The 18296-nt window shown below is 53.4% G+C and overlaps 7 protein-coding genes across 7 annotated transcripts; 4 read left to right on the top strand and 3 right to left on the bottom strand.

The window, feature by feature from the left end:
* Positions 1-151: 151 nt before the first annotated feature.
* Positions 152-2298, bottom strand: CCMA1212_001563 (uncharacterized protein; the record flags this gene model as incomplete). The annotated part of the gene is made up of 4 exons (XM_073698985.1): positions 152-413; positions 475-1232; positions 1300-2111; positions 2178-2298. Coding segments are annotated over 4 exons (1953 nt in total), but the record flags the coding sequence as incomplete, so codon positions are not given.
* A 666-nt stretch (positions 2299-2964) lies between these two features.
* On the top strand, positions 2965-3478 carry CCMA1212_001564 (uncharacterized protein; the record flags this gene model as incomplete). Its single annotated transcript, XM_073698986.1, has 2 exons — positions 2965-3255; positions 3329-3478. 2 exons carry the CDS (start codon positions 2965-2967, stop codon positions 3476-3478), a joined length of 441 nt encoding a protein of 146 aa, XP_073561898.1.
* Positions 3479-4256: 778 nt separating this feature from the next.
* Positions 4257-8597, top strand: CCMA1212_001565 (ABC transporter ATP-binding protein/permease PDR18; the record flags this gene model as incomplete). Its single annotated transcript, XM_073698987.1, has 3 exons — positions 4257-5035; positions 5096-5993; positions 6054-8597. The coding sequence occupies 3 exons, from the start codon at positions 4257-4259 to the stop codon at positions 8595-8597; spliced, it is 4221 nt and encodes a 1406-aa protein (XP_073562450.1).
* Positions 8598-8970: 373 nt separating this feature from the next.
* On the bottom strand, positions 8971-9752 carry CCMA1212_001566 (uncharacterized protein; the record flags this gene model as incomplete). Its single annotated transcript, XM_073698988.1, has 2 exons — positions 8971-9212; positions 9320-9752. 2 exons carry the CDS (start codon positions 9750-9752, stop codon positions 8971-8973), a joined length of 675 nt encoding a protein of 224 aa, XP_073561997.1.
* A 626-nt stretch (positions 9753-10378) lies between these two features.
* CCMA1212_001567 (Uncharacterized protein) lies at positions 10379-12169 on the top strand (the record flags this gene model as incomplete). The annotated part of the gene is made up of 1 exon (XM_073698989.1): positions 10379-12169. The coding sequence occupies one exon, from the start codon at positions 10379-10381 to the stop codon at positions 12167-12169; it is 1791 nt and encodes a 596-aa protein (XP_073562451.1).
* A 105-nt stretch (positions 12170-12274) lies between these two features.
* On the bottom strand, positions 12275-12859 carry CCMA1212_001568 (uncharacterized protein; the record flags this gene model as incomplete). Its single annotated transcript, XM_073698990.1, has 1 exon — positions 12275-12859. The coding sequence occupies one exon, from the start codon at positions 12857-12859 to the stop codon at positions 12275-12277; it is 585 nt and encodes a 194-aa protein (XP_073561763.1).
* A 1782-nt stretch (positions 12860-14641) lies between these two features.
* CCMA1212_001569 (uncharacterized protein) lies at positions 14642-17568 on the top strand (the record flags this gene model as incomplete). Its single annotated transcript, XM_073698991.1, has 2 exons — positions 14642-15859; positions 15919-17568. 2 exons carry the CDS (start codon positions 14642-14644, stop codon positions 17566-17568), a joined length of 2868 nt encoding a protein of 955 aa, XP_073562449.1.
* Positions 17569-18296: the final 728 nt, after the last annotated feature.

Raw genomic sequence — 18296 nt, forward strand, 5'->3', positions numbered from 1 at the left:
GCAAAACTATCGAATCGACATACCATGTATATACCTTTCCGTGAAGGAATCAATTTATCAGGACCTATTATGCCATAATTTTGTACTGGAGTTCGTGTCTCAACGGATGCAAAACTCCAAACCAAACATATGCGTATACAGCCACAGGTTATCATTGCCCTATGGCACTATTCTCCAGCCGTGTCTTTTCGATTGCTGCCCTGCTAAGCCGAGTCAATTCCTCGATGAAAGCGTCCATCTTGCGTAAATATTCGAGCTCATGGGCCGTGACTCGGTGGATGGGCATGCTCCGAATGAGTGCCGTAGCCGATGCGAGCAGCTCCACGTCTTGCTCTGCGTATTCGTGCTGAGGGTTTCGCAGAATGTTGAAGAAGATGCTCAAAAGTGCAGATACGGGATAGAAAATGAAAACCCTAGCGCCCAACGTTAGGAAAGACATGCCGTCGAGGAGAGGATAACAAAAGTAGGCCTTACCAGAACGCTTCACCAGCCAGTCGAGGCGCAGTTTCCCTCAGATAGATGAGCGTTGACCGACTGGCCTCGACGGATAAGTCGAGACTGGATTGTAGGCCAAATATCATCTCCTTGCCGGACTCGCTCCAGTCTACCACACACCGGCCGCTGGCACAATGGATAATGTTCAAGAGATAGTGGTAGTCCAGATGCAGCTCAATATGAAGCATGCTGGTAGTCTTATTCAGAGTGTCAGACAGCTTGACGTGTTTGCTAACGGATAGGGCGGGGGCGTATTCAGGCGGGATCGAGGCGCGCCAGTTTTCCAAGTCCTCGTCCAGCTCACGGATGGTACGAAGGAGTTCGGCATCTGACTTGCGCAGGGAACCGGCAGAGTAAAGAGCACTGACGGCCTTTGACTTGAGGAGACTCAGTCGCAGATCATTCGGCAGGAATGGCCTTTGGGAAGCGTTTGTGGCTGAGAGGGCTTCGCTGGAGAAGCGATTTTCCAGATACTCCTGCGGAAGCGTAAGGTCACAAAACTCGTCGCTTATGATAGGGGGTTGACCATTTCTCAGGGCAATGTCTTTGTCAAAGAGATAGCAAAGCCAGAAGAGTATCCGGATCTGCCGCTCCTCTAGCTCCTCAATAGTGAGTCTGCGATCTTTAGGGGGGTCGCTGGCCAGGGTGTGACCTCCCAAGACACAGACAGTCCGGCATGCTATGGCGTGATACATGCATGCTGCTTGCAAATGGCCGCATAGTGTCTCGTTGAGAAGCTATAGAACACGAAATTAGATGCCAACCACGACTAGGAGCATTACATTCAATTATCGAAAGACTCACTAGCATGACCATTACTTGCAAAGTCGTCAGACTTGCATCTTCAATGAAGTCTGATATCAGTAGCTGTGCCTGCCTACCGCAAGCATCGGTGTCAACCAACTTGGCAACTGCCTCGTCGCGGAAATGATGGCTGGTGACGGTCAGAAAAGCGAGGACGCAAGCCTTGCTGCCAATAACATGTATTGTCTGGTTCTCGTCAGGCGAGTCGTACGCTAACCGTATGGTTTCCTCGAAAAGCTCATGATCGATAATAGGGAAGACGAGGCGGAAATCAGACTTTGTGAACGCATCAAGCAATGCCAACGTAATGCTTTTATCCGGGAGCGCCACATTTTGAGGCTGCTGCGTCTGCACTTGGGGGACCCCGAAGGTTGAAGCATACAAAGACGCTTGATCAGTGGTCTCGCTGGGGGGAGAGGTGCTGTCCTCATTGTGAAACCGCGGCCATAGCCCAGTCCGAGAGTATATCCATTGTTCTCCGAGAGAAGTGAAGTGTGGAATACCGTTCCGTGAGCAAACAGCAGCGAACTTTTGGCCGGAGAACCAGACTTGGCCGAGAGGGGTGGCGCCAAGTTGCCGAGAGGAGGAGGACGACTGAGAGTGGCCGTTGGCCCTGCAAATAGTGCACCGACCGAGGGTGATCTTCCGCTGATAGATGCTAGGAGCATCGGGAGAAGCAACGGGAGATGCTACAGAAGGGGCCACAGGAGGGGCTCGGGCTCCCTGCTTAATAGCCTTTGCTCTGGCAATGCCCTGCTCTATCCGCTCAAGGCGCTTGACAATGCTCTCGGTTGAGCTTCTGCCACAGCAGTCTTTGTCAGCGGATGTACGCAAGTCACACCACCAAAGGGGAGTGACACAATGCTACAAGGACTTACTTGGCCTTCTTCTTCCTGCCCCGAATTCGGTTAAGTGTGCAGTCCAGATTGTGGTGCCGGCACCAGTTGCATTGCTGATCGGACTCGGATCGATCGCATTGGATCTAACACCACCCCAACACTGTCAGTGTCTGGTCCTGAATGCATACGACGGATAAATGCTGGTAGGCGCTAAGAGTAGGCTGGAGGGGGGATCTTGTCAGTTAGAGGGGATGAGAGGAGGTACAACAAGTAGGGACACAAGTTGACGGCTATAAGGACAACTCTCTCTTTCTCGGATCTCACAGGGAGGTTCATGCTCGGCAGTATGAGGAACAGGGGAGACAGTGAACGGGATGATCGCCAGAATACCCTACCTTTCTCTTATAGCAAGCATCACAAGCGCGACGCTCTCCAACCATGTTCCTGTAACCTCAGCTGTTGCGTCTTGCCTCTGGATTGGGGTGTTCGAGAGATGTCTAATCCTGATGATACGGGGTGAACTTTGAGAGTAACCGCCCTTCGTTTTCGTCCATACACGAAAGATTGATTACCCTTCCGTATCATGACACATGGAGGAGGGTCTCGGAAGTAGTTGACACATGCTCCGTCATCCATCTGATAAGCCGGAATAGCCTATCTGTATCTCACAAGCCCGAAGATGGTGAGGCTCGGGGTTACCAACGCTGACTCAGCGGAGGTTTCGCTCAGGCGGGCCTGTCCGAGCCTGCGCTAAGCGGCGCCGAGGTGGACCAGCCGCGGTTTAGCCGGACAGATAATGCCGAGGTGACGCATGGCGTCAGACACGATGGAAGAAACAGAAGCAAAAACTGGGGCGGAGCATGCCGGAGCCTGGCACGATGAGGCGTCTTGCTGTCGGGATCCTGCAAGGCAGAGGGTGAGCTGGACCGAGCCAAGGAAGGGGCATTTTGCGCTGAATTTTGAGACGGGCGCAGCATATTTGCCCGAAGCGGCGCGGATTGGTAATACCGCTTTCTGTGCTGCCTTTGTGGAGGGTCACGGAGGCTTTGGGGACGGGGATGGAGATGGAGATGGGGATAAGGAGAGGGCGAACATGCGCTTAGTCAAGAGCTGCAGAGTAAGTAAACACGAAGATCAGGGTTCGTTATCTGGAGGCCCTTTATGCTGACGCTCGACAACGTGTCTCAAAGGACAGCGAACGCCCGACGTTAGGCGGGAGCATGGCTGGAGATGCTTACGAGCACCAGATCGACATGTTGTCTTCGACAGACGTCCATGGCATGAAGCACGTGCAAAGCAAGAGAGTTGCTTGTGTCGTCGTCGTCTCAGCCTACAGCTGAAAAAGGAAAAAGACGGTACTCCCTCCTCGGGCAATACATACAGAGTACGCCTGAGTTCCGAGTCCATGCGAGCAGCTCGGGCCTATGATCGAGACGAATTCGGCGTGACAAGCCATGTGGAAAGCAGCAAACTGCCGCCTATAATCCTAGCTGGCACATGCGTGTTATCGAGGGGGCATCGCGAGAGGCCTGGCAATCCCCGTCAGAATGTGATCCATCCTCCAATGACTAAGCGGAACATCGACCCTTGTTCAAGGACGAGCGAAGGGCGGGAAGCCGGAACGGGCGTCAGGGGGAGAATTTAAGCTCGTGGAGACCCTACCCGAATGCGAAGCAAACACGGGTGTTGGTTGATATGGCTTGCTCCGTTTCCGGTGTCTCTTGGTCGCGTGTCCAGGGCCTCACTACGCTTTTGACGTCGGATCCCATTCCTGAGCCAGATCCTACGCCTCCATTGGTTGGCTCTCACCACTCCATCCTTTCAGCTCCATCGTGGCCATGACTCTGCAGTTACAGGAGAGCGCGGACCCCGTCTCGGGCTCCTTGTCAGCGCCGAGATCCACCGGGGTCAATATTTTCTTCTGACACGATAACACGCCTGAATCCAGAGCTCCCCGGAATACGCCCCAGTCCAGAGCTCTTAAAAGGATGTCTTTCTCTTCGAAGCCACGTTCTTCTTCTTTGCTTCACCTCGTTTCCAATCCCAGACTCACTTCATAATCTTGCTTCAGTCCCTTCGTTGGTGGTCTCTTGCCACTAACACGGACCTGGCATCATCATGAAGTCCACCTACGACGAGACCCTCACAGACATCAACGTGTCTGATGCAGGCAAGGAATCCATCGACAATACATGGTCCATGAAGCAAGATGTTGTCGCCTTCCATGAGCGCGACCAGGCTTCCGGCTTTCCTTCACGAGAGCTCGGCGTCACCTTTCAGAATCTTACAGTCCAGGGTGTCCGTGCCGATGCAGCCATCCACGAAAATGTCGTTTCTCAGTTCAACATCCCCAAGTTGATCAAAGAGTCCCGACAGAAGCCGCCTATGAGAAAGATCCTCGATAACGTCCATGGATGTGTCAAGCCAGGCGAGATGCTCCTCGTCCTCGGCCGTCCAGGAAGTGGTTGCACAACGCTGCTCAACATGCTGGCCAACAAACGGACTGGATATGCCCAAATCACGGGCGACGTTTCGTTCGGATCAATGAAGGCGGAGGAGGCAAAGCGATACCGGGGCCAGATCATCATGAACACAGAGGAAGAAATCTTCTTCCCGTCCCTCACTGTGGGGCAAACCATGGACTTTGCGACGAGATTGAAAGTCCCTTACAAGTTGCCCAATGGCATCACGAGCCAAGAAGAGATCCGTCAAGAGTCACGCAACTTTCTGCTCAAGTCCATGGGCATTGAGCACACGGAAGACACCAAGGTCGGCAACGCATTCGTCAGGGGCGTATCCGGTGGAGAGCGAAAGCGAGTATCCATCATCGAATGCCTCGCGTCTCGAGGCAGTGTCTTCTGTTGGGATAACTCGACTCGTGGTCTGGATGCTAGCACGTAAGGAGTCCAACATCTACATGGCACTTGGAGACTGTTTCGCTAACATGATACCATTAGTGCTCTCGAATGGGCCAAGGCGGTTCGAGCCATGACAGACGTCCTCGGCTTAGCCTCGATAGTCACCTTATACCAGGCCGGCAACGGCATCTACAACCTCTTCGACAAGGTTCTCGTTCTCGACGAGGGCAAGGAAATCTACTACGGCCCCATGCGCGAGGCTCGCCCGTTCATGGAGAGCTTGGGTTTCATCTGTGGCGACGGTGCCAATGTGGCTGATTACCTGACTGGTGTTACCGTGCCCACCGAGAGAAAGGTCCGAGACGAGATGAAGTTCAAGTTTCCTCGGACGGCCGCCGCCATTCGCGATGAGTACGAGAAGACACCCATCTTTGAACAGGCAAAAGCCGAATACGATTATCCGACCACAACAGAAGCCCAGACCAAGACCAAATTGTTTCAAGAGGGAGTGGCTCAGGAAAAGTACAAAGGACTGCCGGCCTCGAGCCCATTTACCGTCAGCTTTGCCGTCCAGGTACAGACTTGCATCAAGCGACAGTACCAGATCATCTGGGGTGACAAGGCCACCTTTTTCATCAAGCAGTTTTCAACCATTGTGCAGGCCCTCATCGCTGGTTCGCTCTTCTACAATGCCCCCGACACTACTGCCGGACTGTTCGTAAAGTCTGGAGCCTGCTTCTTCGCTTTGCTCTTCAACGCCTTGCTCTCAATGTCGGAGGTTACCGAGTCCTTCATGGGACGACCTGTCCTGATCAAGCACAAGTCGTTTGCCTTCTTTCACCCTGCCGCCTTCTGCATTGCCCAGATAGCGGCCGATATTCCCGTCATCTTGATGCAGGTCTCGGGCTTCTCTGTGATTTTGTACTTCATGGTTGGTTTGACGGCCACTGCAGGCCACTTTTTTACCTTTTGGGTTGTCGTTGTGGCCACCACATTCGTAAGTTTTGCCATTCCGTATGTTTTTGTCGGGCTTCCGTCGAGCTAACTTCATCATCAGTGTATGACGGCCATGTTCAGAGCTATAGGCGCCGCGTTCCGCACCTTTGATGGCGCGTCCAAGGTCTCCGGTCTGATCATTGCTGCTACAATCATGTACAATGGATACATGATCCAAAAGCCTCGCATGCACCCATGGTTCGTTTGGCTCTTCTGGATTGACCCGATGGCGTACGGATTCGATGCCATTCTGTCCAACGAGTTCCACGGCAAGATCATCCCTTGCGTTGGCACCAACATTGTTCCCAACGGCCCAGGCTTCACCGATCCCGGTTCGCGGGCTTGCGCTGGCGTGGGCGGTGCAGTTCCGGGGCAGACTTACGTCGATGGTGACCTGTATCTCGAATCGCTCTCATACAGCCACTCTCACGTTTGGCGTAACTTTGGCATCATCTGGGCGTGGTGGGTTCTGTTTGTGGCCATCACGGTCTTCTTCACGACCAAGTGGAAGAGCTCTTCGGAAAGCGGACCTAGCTTGGTTATCCCCCGAGAGCGATCCAAGCTCGTCCCTGCTCTGCGCCAGGCCGACGTGGAAGGCCAGGTCTCGGACAAGGATGACAACAATGTCAGCAACCAGTCTGACAGCAACTCTACCGACGACACTGCCGTGGCAGTCCAGGGCAATCTCATTCGAAACTCCTCAGTCTTTACCTGGAAGAATCTGTCCTATACAGTCAAGACACCATCCGGTGATCGTCTTCTTTTGGACAATGTCCAGGGATGGGTAAAGCCTGGAAACCTGACGGCTTTGATGGGATCTTCTGGCGCTGGAAAGACGACTCTTCTTGATGTGCTCGCCCAGCGAAAGACTGAAGGCACCATTCGAGGCTCCATCCTGGTTGACGGTCGACCGCTGCCGGTCTCTTTCCAGAGGTCTGCGGGCTATTGCGAGCAGCTTGACGTGCACGAGTCTTTTGCTACCGTACGAGAGGCTCTCGAGTTCTCCGCGCTCCTCCGACAAAGCCGCGACACGCCGCGTGAAGAGAAGCTGGCTTATGTCAACACGATCATCGACCTCCTGGAACTGCATGACATTGCTGACACATTGATTGGTGAAGTCGGCGCTGGCTTGAGCGTTGAGCAGCGCAAACGTGTCACGATTGGTGTCGAGCTCGTCTCCAAGCCTAGCATTCTGATCTTCCTTGATGAGCCCACGTCTGGTTTGGATGGCCAGTCGGCCTTCCACACTGTCCGTTTCTTGCGAAAGCTGGCTGCCGTTGGTCAGGCTGTTCTAGTTACGATTCACCAGCCTTCTGCTCAATTGTTTGCCCAGTTCGATACACTTTTGTTGCTCGCCAAGGGCGGCAAGACTGTTTACTTCGGAGAGATTGGTGACCAAGCAAGGGTTGTCAAGGAATATTTTGCTCGATACGATGCTCCATGCCCCGTCGAGGTCAATCCCGCTGAGCACATGATTGATGTCGTCTCTGGACAGCTTTCTCAGGGCAGGGACTGGAACGAGGTCTGGCTGTCATCTCCCGAGTATGCCAACATGACCAAGGAGCTTGACCAAATCATCAGCGAGGCTGCGGCGAAGCCTCCCGGCACAGTAGACGATGGCCACGAATTCGCCACGTCTCTATGGGAGCAGACCAAGCTTGTTACTCAACGCATGAACGTCAGCCTGTTTCGCAACGCCGACTATGTCAACAACAAGTTTGCGCTGCACATCTTTTCTGCCCTCTTCAACGGTTTCAGTTTCTGGATGATCAAGGACTCTGTCGGCGATCTGCAGCTGAAGCTCTTCACCATCTTCAACTTCATCTTCGTTGCGCCCGGTGTCCTTGCCCAGCTGCAGCCCGTCTTCATCCACCGCCGAGACATTTTTGAGACGCGCGAGAAGAAGTCCAAGATGTACTCATGGGTCGCCTTCGTGACGGCGCTGATTGTCTCGGAGATCCCGTACCTCATCATCTGCGCCGTTCTCTACTTTGTGTGCTGGTACTACACCGTGGGCTTCCCTGCCGATTCCCACCGGGCCGGCGCGACCTTCTTTGTCATGCTCATGTATGAGTTCCTCTACACCGGCATGGGCCAGTTCATTGCCGCATATGCGCCGAACGAGGTCTTTGCCGTATTGGCGAACCCTCTCGTGCTTGGAACCCTCGTGTCCTTTTGCGGTGTGTTGGTTCCTTATGCGCAGATCCAAGCGTTCTGGCGATACTGGATCTACTGGTTGAACCCGTTCAACTATCTCATGGGTAGCATGCTGGTCTTTAACCTTTGGGGCCAGGAGATTAAGTGCTCTTCGCATGAGTTTGCTACCTTTAATCCTCCCAATGGCACGACCTGCGGGGATTATTTGGAGAGCTATCTGGCGGCAGGACCTGGTGCTGTGGCAAATTTGATCAACCCCGATGCCACGGCCAATTGTCAAGTCTGCTCCTTCACCAAGGGCGAGGATTATCTTCGGACTCTGAACCTGAAGGAGTACTACTATGGCTGGCGTGACGCTGGTATTGTTGTGCTGATGGTGTTTAGCTCGTACTCTCTGGTGTACCTGCTGATGAAGCTCCGTACCAAGATGTCAAAGAAGGCCGAGTAAGGGCGCTACATATTGGTGCAATCTTTTTTTCCACTCACGACGAAGGTCACGCTTGTCTCTCGTTTGGAGGCGTTTTCACATTTTCCTCTCTTCGCGACTTAGAACCTAGATAGAATGGGATACACGGGTTTATGTAGGCATTTGTTACATGCTAGATCTCCTTTAGAAGCAATTGCTGTGGCGAGGCGAAGATGTCAAGGGCTATTGCCTACGAATTCATGATTCAGTTTAAGTACAGACATTTAATATAGCATATCACTTGACGGTCATTGATAATGGACGTTTTTATACCATGGAAATATTTATCTCATCCAGGGTCTATTTGTAAACGCCAGCCATCATTCATTCATTCCATCATCAAGATCAATTGTTCTCATGCTCTTGTTCCATTGATTCTCTTCACCCGGAGTATCATCGAATGATGCATCACCCCAAACATATCCAACGGCCGCACGATTTCGAATCCAGCAGCCTCGTAGAGCGGCCGTCCTTGTGGTGTAGCCATGAGGTAGCAGTCTCTGCCAGCCTTCGCAGCTTGCTCAATGCCCCAGGATAAAAGAGCCTTGCCGATTCCTCTTCGTTGGTGATCCGGATCGACGCCGATGAAGTCGAGATCTATTGCACATCAGTTCAAAATCTTGGTGAATCCTGCTTTGTGTGTATTTTCACGAAGAGGATATGGAACGAGGAATTGGGGAAAGGCATTGGAAGGGGAAACACACGCCAGACATCTTTAAGCTCTCTCTCCCCAAAAGTATCTCGATGATCCGCCTTCAAAATACTCTGAAGCTGCGCATAAGCCTTCCAATCAGTAACATCCGCCGGCATCTCAGCCTCCGCAAGGGTAACCGTCTCCGGCTCCGTCTCTTCATCTCCTCCAACCGGCAAATCCCACAGTGCAAACCCAACAACCTGATCATTCAGAGCCGTATCAATGGCTACTATGGAAGCGGTGTTTGGGCCGCGCAGACTCGCAGTTTTCCTTGAGAGGCGCCATGGGAGAGCGGCGTCTCCGTCGGGGATCGTTTTGGGTTGGAGGTGGAGGGGGAAGATTTGGCGGGTGATCCAGTCGGTTGTGGGATGGAATGCTTTGCTGGCGAGGAGGGCGATGGGGGGGATGTCTTGCTCTGTTGCTTTTCTTAAGATGATTGTCATTTTAGGCTTTACAATCGTGATTTAGAGAACGAGGATTTCCTCATTAATTGGCCAGGCTGGAGCAGGGATGGGGTAGAGGGGGGCATCGAGGTTGTTTTATACTCGTGCACTCAGCCTTGTGGGATGCGTAACGGGCATATGGATTACGAGTCGCCGGGTGATGGATTCCTTGCGAGGCTCTATCCCACATTGCCGAAATCCCGTATGTGGCATCCTGCCAGCATCTCAAGCTAAAAAAGTTGGCCGAGGCCATCTGCTCATGTAAAACAAAGTGGGCCGGTTGGAAGGAGGGGGCTTCAGTTGTAAGTCGGCCAACTTCTTTGGGGGGGAGTGCGTGGAACTTGGAGCTGTAATATGCAGGTCACGGTTCACCTCATCTCCAGTTGAAGGGTGGCTCTTTGACATGTACGGAGTATATTTTGCATTTCAGCTGGAGATTTGGTGGTAGGACGATGAAAGGCACCTGTTGAGAGAGCCATTTTACGCGCCTTGACGGTAATTGCCAGAGTGGATTGACGCCCAAAGAGACCGACATATCTACTCAACAACTTCTCGTCGATCCAAGAGAGTTACTGCGGAAGCGCTCATGAGTCACAAAAATTCGTATGCGTACAGCAGTAGAGGAAATGCAACCCAGAAGCACTCAGTACCATGGGACCGCATACGTCCACGGAATCGCCTCCGGAAACCTCATCGCAAGCAACCTCGAGCTGAGCTTCTGGGGCGGCGTCGATCCGCAGACAAGCCAAGTTATAGACCGCCACCACCCATTAAGCGGTAAATTCCTGCAAGACGCAATATTGGCCATTCCCGGTGGTCGCGGCTCCTGTTCCGGCAGCGGGGTTCTGCTGGAGCTGTTGCTGAGCGGTAAAGGGCCCAAGGCGCTGATATTCTCAAGAAGGGAGAGCATCTTGACTTTGGGGGTGGTTGTTGCAGAGGAGATATTCCGCAAGTCTATCCCCGTGGTTGTCCTGGCGGCGGAGGACTTTGAGGACCTGCTGGATGCTCGCTATGTGGCTGTGAATGGGAGCACGGTTTCGACTGTGCAGCTTGGTGATGCGATGCACAGCTTTGCAAGTGTTTCTACAGGGCCTCTAGACACAACTCCTGGCTTCGATATTGAGTTGCCGGACAAAGACCGTGCATTTATGGACGGAATACATGGCCAAGCTGCTCAAGCTGCTATGCGCATCATCTTGCGAATGGCCGCCATGGAGGGAGCCCGCAAGCTGATGGACATCACTCAAGTCCACATCGACGGCTGTGTCTACACAGGACCCGGGTCACTCAGCTTCGCAGAAACGCTCCGCGACTGGGGCGGGAAGGTCGTTGTTCCCACCACCCTCAACTCCATCTCCGTCGACCAACGGCGCTGGCGAGCTCAAGGCGTTCCATCCGTCTTTGGCGAGGCGGCAGAGAAGCTGGCCGCGGCGTACACAGATATGGGAGCGCAGCCGACGTATACTTGCGCCCCTTATTTGCTCTCCAGCGCACCGAAAAGGGGAGATCAAGTGGCGTGGGCCGAATCGAACGCTGTGGTGTATGCTAATAGCGTGCTTGGGGCGAAGACGATGAAGTATCCGGATTTTCTGGACATTTGCATTGCTTTGACGGGGCGTGCGCCTCAAGGGGGGTTGCATGTCGAGAGTAATAGGCTGGCTTCGCTTTGTGTGGAGGTGCCTTGCCTCCGGGAGGCTGATGTGGACGATTCGTTCTATCCGCTGCTGGGTTATCATATTGGCGGGATAGCGGGGAATCGCATACCTGTCGTTGTGGGACTTGATGTTCTGCGTCCTTCGAAAGATGATCTCAAGGCTTTTGGGGCTGCATTTGCAACCATGGCGAGTGCTCCGATGTTCCATGTCGTGGGTGTGACGCCAGAAGCTGCAACGTTGCAGGACGCGATAGGGGAGAGCGAACGCGTGCAAACCATGCGTCTCGACTTGAGGCAACTTGAATCGGTATGGAAGACTTTCAACACTGCAGAAGACAACTCGCCTGTCGATCTCATCTCGCTCGGAAACCCCCATTTCTCAATCGCCGAAATGAGAAGACTCGCAGAACTTTGTCGAGGCCGGACGAAGCGTGATGGAGTTGCCGTCATGGTGACTTGTGGAAGAGCCACATTCGGTCTGGCAGATCAAGCAGGGCTCATTGAGGAACTGCATCGGTTTGGGGTGGAGGTTATTACTGATACTTGTTGGTGCATGATTGGGGAGCCGGTTATTCCAACGGGTTCGAGGACGATTATGACGAATTCTGCAAAGTATGCTCATTATGGGCAGGGTCTTACGGGGAAGGGGTTTTATTTTGGGAGTCTTGAGAGGTGTGTTGATGCAGCTTGTGATGGGTACTATGATGCAAGTGCGCCTGCATTCCTTGGAACATGTACAAATGGAGAGGCAAACAAGAGGTGACTTTGATAATATAGATTATAGAATAAGTACTTTGCCGCAATAACTGCCTGCAAGCAATATAGCCATGAAGATGATTTGCCTTATTTCCCTATACACGAGACCCTCTTACTCGTCTTTCACGCCCCTTGAATACCACTCAATGGTGATAGACTTGATGCCCATGTTTCCATCCAAGGCATCAACAGTCTCCTGAAACTTGTCAGAATTGCTGAAAAGGATCAATGTTCTCACTGAAGCATCCTCCATACAATCGCTCATCACCGCCATCTGAGCTCCTTCAGCCTCCACATGCTTCTCCCGCAGCTTTGCAAACTGCTCCTTGTCCTCGTCACCGGAAGCCTTGAGCAAACGAGAGTACCGGCTCTCGACAGCCTGTGTCTGCAAGCCACTGATTCTATAGTGCTCGACGGAAGGCGGTCCGCTCATCAACGGCTTGGAGGCCGCGAAAAAGGGGACTGCTGCTGGGCCGGAGATGAAGGCAACGTGCGCATCTACACTCTTCCAGATAACCAGCGAGATGGCCGTGTCTCGCTCTGTGCCTGTGGTGATGACGCCGCCCATGGCTGATTTCAGACCCGGTTGAGCAAGGAGAATGGTCTCCAAGGTGGTGCGGTATACATCTTTGTATTGTTCGGGAGGGACGCTGAGGCTCGTGTATACGAGTTCCGCAACAAGGGTATCTGTGGCCATTCTGAATGAGTTGAGACTGGAGTACAAAGGTGCTCGATAGCTTTCAGGTGGTGTTCTATAGACGCCAACTTTCCATTGAATCTCAACTCTCAAAGACTCGTTGCACGCCGTCTTTATAAGCTACATTCCGTTGGATAACGGTCGGAGAAGCGGTGCTTTCTGGCCACTTTAAAGCCGTAGTTCTTACAGTGACCGGCCGTTCCAAAATCTCACTCTCAAGTCATTTGTATGGTTAAAGTCAGATCCCAGATACAACAATGAGATAAACGGCTTGCATGGAGGTCGGCAGTTGTTATAAGGTAAGCGGAGAACATTGAAGCACGTACGTGCTCCGTACAGTTACGATACAAGTGAACATGATTCGTGATGGTCATCCGCGGTGTTTGTCCGTGTAAGACGAGGTGACCTAAAATATGGAGTTACCTGGAGCGAGATGTGCGACTCTTTTTGTTCGTAAGAGTAGACTCACTGAAGAGCTGACATACACACAGCGGCCGTGCGAATTGAACTTGTTTGCTTGGAATATATAGAGTCGTGTCCTGTTGCCTGAGGGATCCGCGGGCCAAGACACTTCTGGCAAATTGATGTGGTTTCGGTGTTTTATCTCGCTTTGAGAACCTACAGGGACGGTGGCTCTCAGAAGTAGCAATCTGGATGAACCACCTTCAAACATGCGTGAATGTCGGAAGCAATTCCTTGTAAGTAGTGCGCTGCAAGATGGATTATACGCACTAGATCTGTATGTCATGAGATGAGATCTGAGATTGTCCTCATACATGGAACGATTGATCGTCGATTAGCGCAGGATGCTTGAAGTGGCATGAGACTGTTTTATCACCAATATGAGTGATACAACAAACAGCTGTTGAGAACTGTGCGCTCACTCATCCAAAAATATTGCATGTTGTGTACTCTTGTAAGGCAATATGAACATGGAGTAACAATTGTCCAGCACATTCATGCAGTTACCAAACGATATCAGTGATCAATAATACCACATCAACTGCAGCCAACTCTCATATCCTCATATCAGATACCTGTCCCAGATATCCCAGATATAGTGTGTGCATCTGACGCGTGTCAGCTCGTACACTCACCTTATCTCGAGATCCCGTATATTGATCATCAAGCCTTGCCAAAATGAGCCCTTTTACGTTACCCAGTCTTGTGCTGCGTGAAGACAAGTTGATGGCGGGTGCTACGTGAGAATTCTCATCAAATCGCGACACCTTGTGTTACTATACCTGTACAACTGGTTCAGTCACTGATGCGGGACAGATTGGATGCGTGTGTGCCATGATGGACGCAAATGATGGCATCGCCCACAGGCCCACCGGCGCGGTGATACAGGGGCGATACAGGGCACTAGCGCTGGGCTTTAGCGGCTGCTACCCCGCAACGCCCCTGCAGACGGGAACTTTTGGCGCTCTGGTGGTGCTGCGGCGGCGCCGCTGATAGGCTCCGGCCGCTGCAAAAGTGCGGCATCGCCCGGGGTACGGCAGCCAGAGGAACCCGCTTGGGGTTGAGCCGTGCTATCCTATCTCGGAGCTCGAGCTCGTCCATTTGATATCTATTGGATCTCTCGACCTTGCACAACCGCAATCGACTCCCTATCGCTGAGATGCTCCATTCGCCCATGTCCATGTAGGTGGCAGACAGTCGTCGAGGCGTTATCAACCCCTCTCTCTCCCCTTCGTCCTCTCCTCTCCCCTCCCTCTCCCTCTCTACCTCGCCTTTCTTCGTCCTTTCAACGACCNCCCCCCCCCCTCCTCCTTCATCGCGATGCGGGGACTGGGAAGCACCATGGACGAAAAAGCCGGTCTTCCTCCTTACAGTGCGTCAGGGCTGCCGGCGCCAGCTTCTGGAACTGCGCATATCCGCGGTCGGCGCGCCGCATTTCGCCGGTCCCGCGTCTTGAAGCTCTTCGGAGCCGCTTGTCTGACCTTGCTGGTGGCTGGCCAATGGACGCAGATCTGGCGAGACGATGCCAAAGCGCCGCTGCTGTCGCTGGACAAGCTCAACGCCGACCTGCAGACCTGCCAGAAGCTCAGGCACAAGCCACAGGATCCCATCGGGCTGGGACGAGACAAGAACGCCAGATGGATCCCCGGCAGCCAGCCAACGCTCATCAAGAACGCGACCATCTGGATCGGCGAGCCTGTCGAGGGCACGAGCGAGGCGGACGCCAGAGCCGGCAAGGGCTGGGAATGGATCCAGGGCGACGTGTTGCTCGAGCATGGCCTGATCAAACGGGTCGAAAACCACATCTCGTCTCAATCGCTTCCCAAGGACACCAAGGTCTTCGATGCCGCGGGACGCCAGCTGACAACGGGCATCATTGACATGCACAGCCATGCCGGCGTCGACTCCCTGCCGTTCCTCAGGGGCTACGCCGATACCAATGAGGTCTCCGACGACATCACGCCGTGGGCACGGTCCATTGATGCCATCAACCCGTTTGATCCTCAGATTGAAGTCATCAAGTCCGGCGGTGTCACCACCTCCCTCATCCTTCCCGGCTCTGGCAACAGCATGGGCGGTGAAGCTTTCACCATCAAGCATGCTGTTGGTCCCAAAAACGGCCGCAAGGAGATCAGCGCACAGGACTTGCTGGCCGACCCTGACCGCAATTGGCGGTTCATGAAGATGGCATGCGGCGAGAACCCGAAGAGGGTGCACGGAGGCGTCGACAAGCGGCCATTTAGCCGTATGGGCGAGAGCTTCAACTTCAGACATGCCTTTGAGCAAGCCCGAGCCTTGATCCAGCGCCAGGACGACTGGTGCGACAAGGCAGATGCCATTGGCGTGGAGAACATGGAAGAGTACTTGCCACAGGAGATTTTCTGGGAGTCCCTTGCCGCGGCTCTTCGTGGCCAGGTTCACATCAACACTCACTGCTACACTATTACGGATCTCGAGGCCATGGTGGATCACACAAACGAGTTCAAGTTTCCTATTCGAGCTTTCCACCATGCTCACCAAACTTATCTTGCTACTGAGGTATACCGTTTCGAGTAGTGACCAAGCTGGATAGGACGAAACTAACGTGTTACTCGCAGATCTTGAAACGAACTTACGGAGGCCGACCACCAGCGTCTGCCCTGTTCGCGGACAACATGTACTACAAGACCGAGGCTTATATCGCGTCTGAGCACGCCGGCAAGTACCTTTACGACGCCAACCTCACGACTGTGTATGTCAGCGACAACCCCGTTCTTAATGCTCAGCACGTCCTCTTTGAGGCTGCCAAGGGGTACCATTACGGCCTGCCGTATCACGCCGCTCTCTCTGCCGTCACTAGCCTGCCTGCTGAGCTGCTCGGATTTGGAAACCGACTGGGAAAAGTGAAGCCTGGCTTTGATGCCGATATCGTAGTTTGGGACAGCGACCCTCTGAGCGTTGGAGCTGCGCCCGTCCAGGTGTGGATTGACGGCACTGCCCAGTTCGAGAATCCTGTGGAGCTCCAGAAGCCTACGACGAGCCCCATTGTGCCCGACGAGGAGCTGGCCAATATCATCGAAGAGCCTACTGAGATTCAAGACGTCGTCTTCCATGGCATCATCAAGGTTCTTTTGGCGGACGCCCAAGCTTTCGAGTCCAACGGCGAGCCTCTCGATGTATTTGTCTCCCAGGGCAAGATTGCCTGCATCGGCCCATGCAGCTCTGAATACGAGGCGGCTGCCAAAGCTGCCAAGGTTCATGTTCAACTGAGCAACGGCTATCTTACCAACTCCTTCACCGGCGTGGGTGGCACCATTGGATTGAACGACATTGATGGAGAAGACGTTACGGACAACGGACCCAACCCAGTCGCTTTCTCTCGTGCTGTCGACGGGCTCCGGTTGGACAGCAAGAAGCTCAATGTTGCGGCCAAATACGGCGTTACCAAGGCCATTTCTGCACCAAAGTACTTGAGCGGCAAATCTCACCACGGTGTCAGCGTTGGCTTCCTTACCGCAGCCAAGACGGTCGCTGAAAAGGGTGCCGTGTTTGACTCTGATGTGGCCGTGCACTACACTCTCGACCTCAGCGCTCGCAACGTTGGCAGCTATTCCGAACTGTTTGGCCTGCTGCGGCGTAAGCTTCTGGCGGCTGCTTCTCAGGACAAGCCAGCCGAGGACCCCTACTCCGAGGTGGCTTACTTGCAGAAGGTGATTGCCGGAGAGAATGTCTTGGCCCTGACCATTGACAACGCCGATGGTATCGCCACTGCATTGAGAATCAAGGCCGAAGTCGAAGAGACTACAAGCTCCAAGATCAAGCTGGCCATCCTTGGCGGTTCCGAATCTCATCTGGTTGCGGCAGAGCTTGCGGCGGCAAAGGTGGGAGTCATCCTGCTTCCACTCCAGGCACATCCAAACAGCTGGGACCAGCGCCGCTCACTCCCTGGTGCACCATTGTCTAATGGCACGACCATTGACTACCTGCTCGACGCCGGCGTCACAGTGGCAATTGGCTTGCCCGAAGACTGGTATGTGCGCGACCTGGGCCTTGAAGCCGGGACGGCCTACCACAACGGCAACGGACGACTGAGTGAGAAAACGGCGCTGGATCTCGTCAGCGTCAACGTGCACAAGATCTTGGGAGGCAAGCTGCCAGAGGCGCAGGCAAAGGGGCATTTCATTGTCAGCGAGGGAAGTCCTCTGGAAATTGGATCGCGGATCAAGGCCGTCGGTGCTGGACGGGACAAGGTGGCTGTGTTCCAGTAGACGAGTGTAGCAATGATGCTCCGCCACATAATGTTTGGATACCGTTCTTCATCTTCATAGCCCCCTATGTGTGCTTACAAGTACTCTTTGACCGAACACTCCGTCTAATCAGCAGATGATGAAGGCTGTTCTGGACTTCTATAGTATGCTTACTCTTTACAACCCAAAACTTAGATCGGATAAGCTCGAATCCCGCAATTGTCATCTACGCCTAATAATTGGGTGACGCCATCTCAGCACTACAATACTATGCCGTTCCGCCCACCTCTCGACTCGAGTTTACGGCGCCCAAGTGGGATTCGGAGCTCCGACGCGCGGCTATTTCCCCAGCCCGCGCGGTATTAGATGGGCCTCCAGCTGATGATTGGTCCACCGGCACATCCCACCTGATAAGCGCGGGTTTCGATCTTTTTGTGTTCCTTTAGAGCTCCCAGAAAGAAGCGGGACCACGCGCGAACAGGCGGTAACTAGAAGCAAAGTGACGATCGCCTCTTACTTTCATGTCCGAAGTGCCCGTCTTTCGAATTGCCGGAATCACCACTCAGGACGGGGCTCTTCACACGGCAAAGAGTTTCTTACCAATCTGGAACTCAAGTCAATCGGGGGACCCAGATTAAAAAACGATATTAAACTAGCCATTGTCCCAGTTGCGAATTCTGAGAAGCTTCCATGAGCTCACACTAAAAAGCTTCAACTCTTGATGAGACTCATCCTGAAAAGACTTTTTG

This window comes from Trichoderma ghanense (genome assembly GCF_004382785.1).
Source record: "Trichoderma ghanense strain CCMA-1212 chromosome Unknown scaffold_1, whole genome shotgun sequence".
In the NCBI taxonomy this organism is placed as follows: Eukaryota; Fungi; Ascomycota; class Sordariomycetes; order Hypocreales; family Hypocreaceae; genus Trichoderma; species Trichoderma ghanense.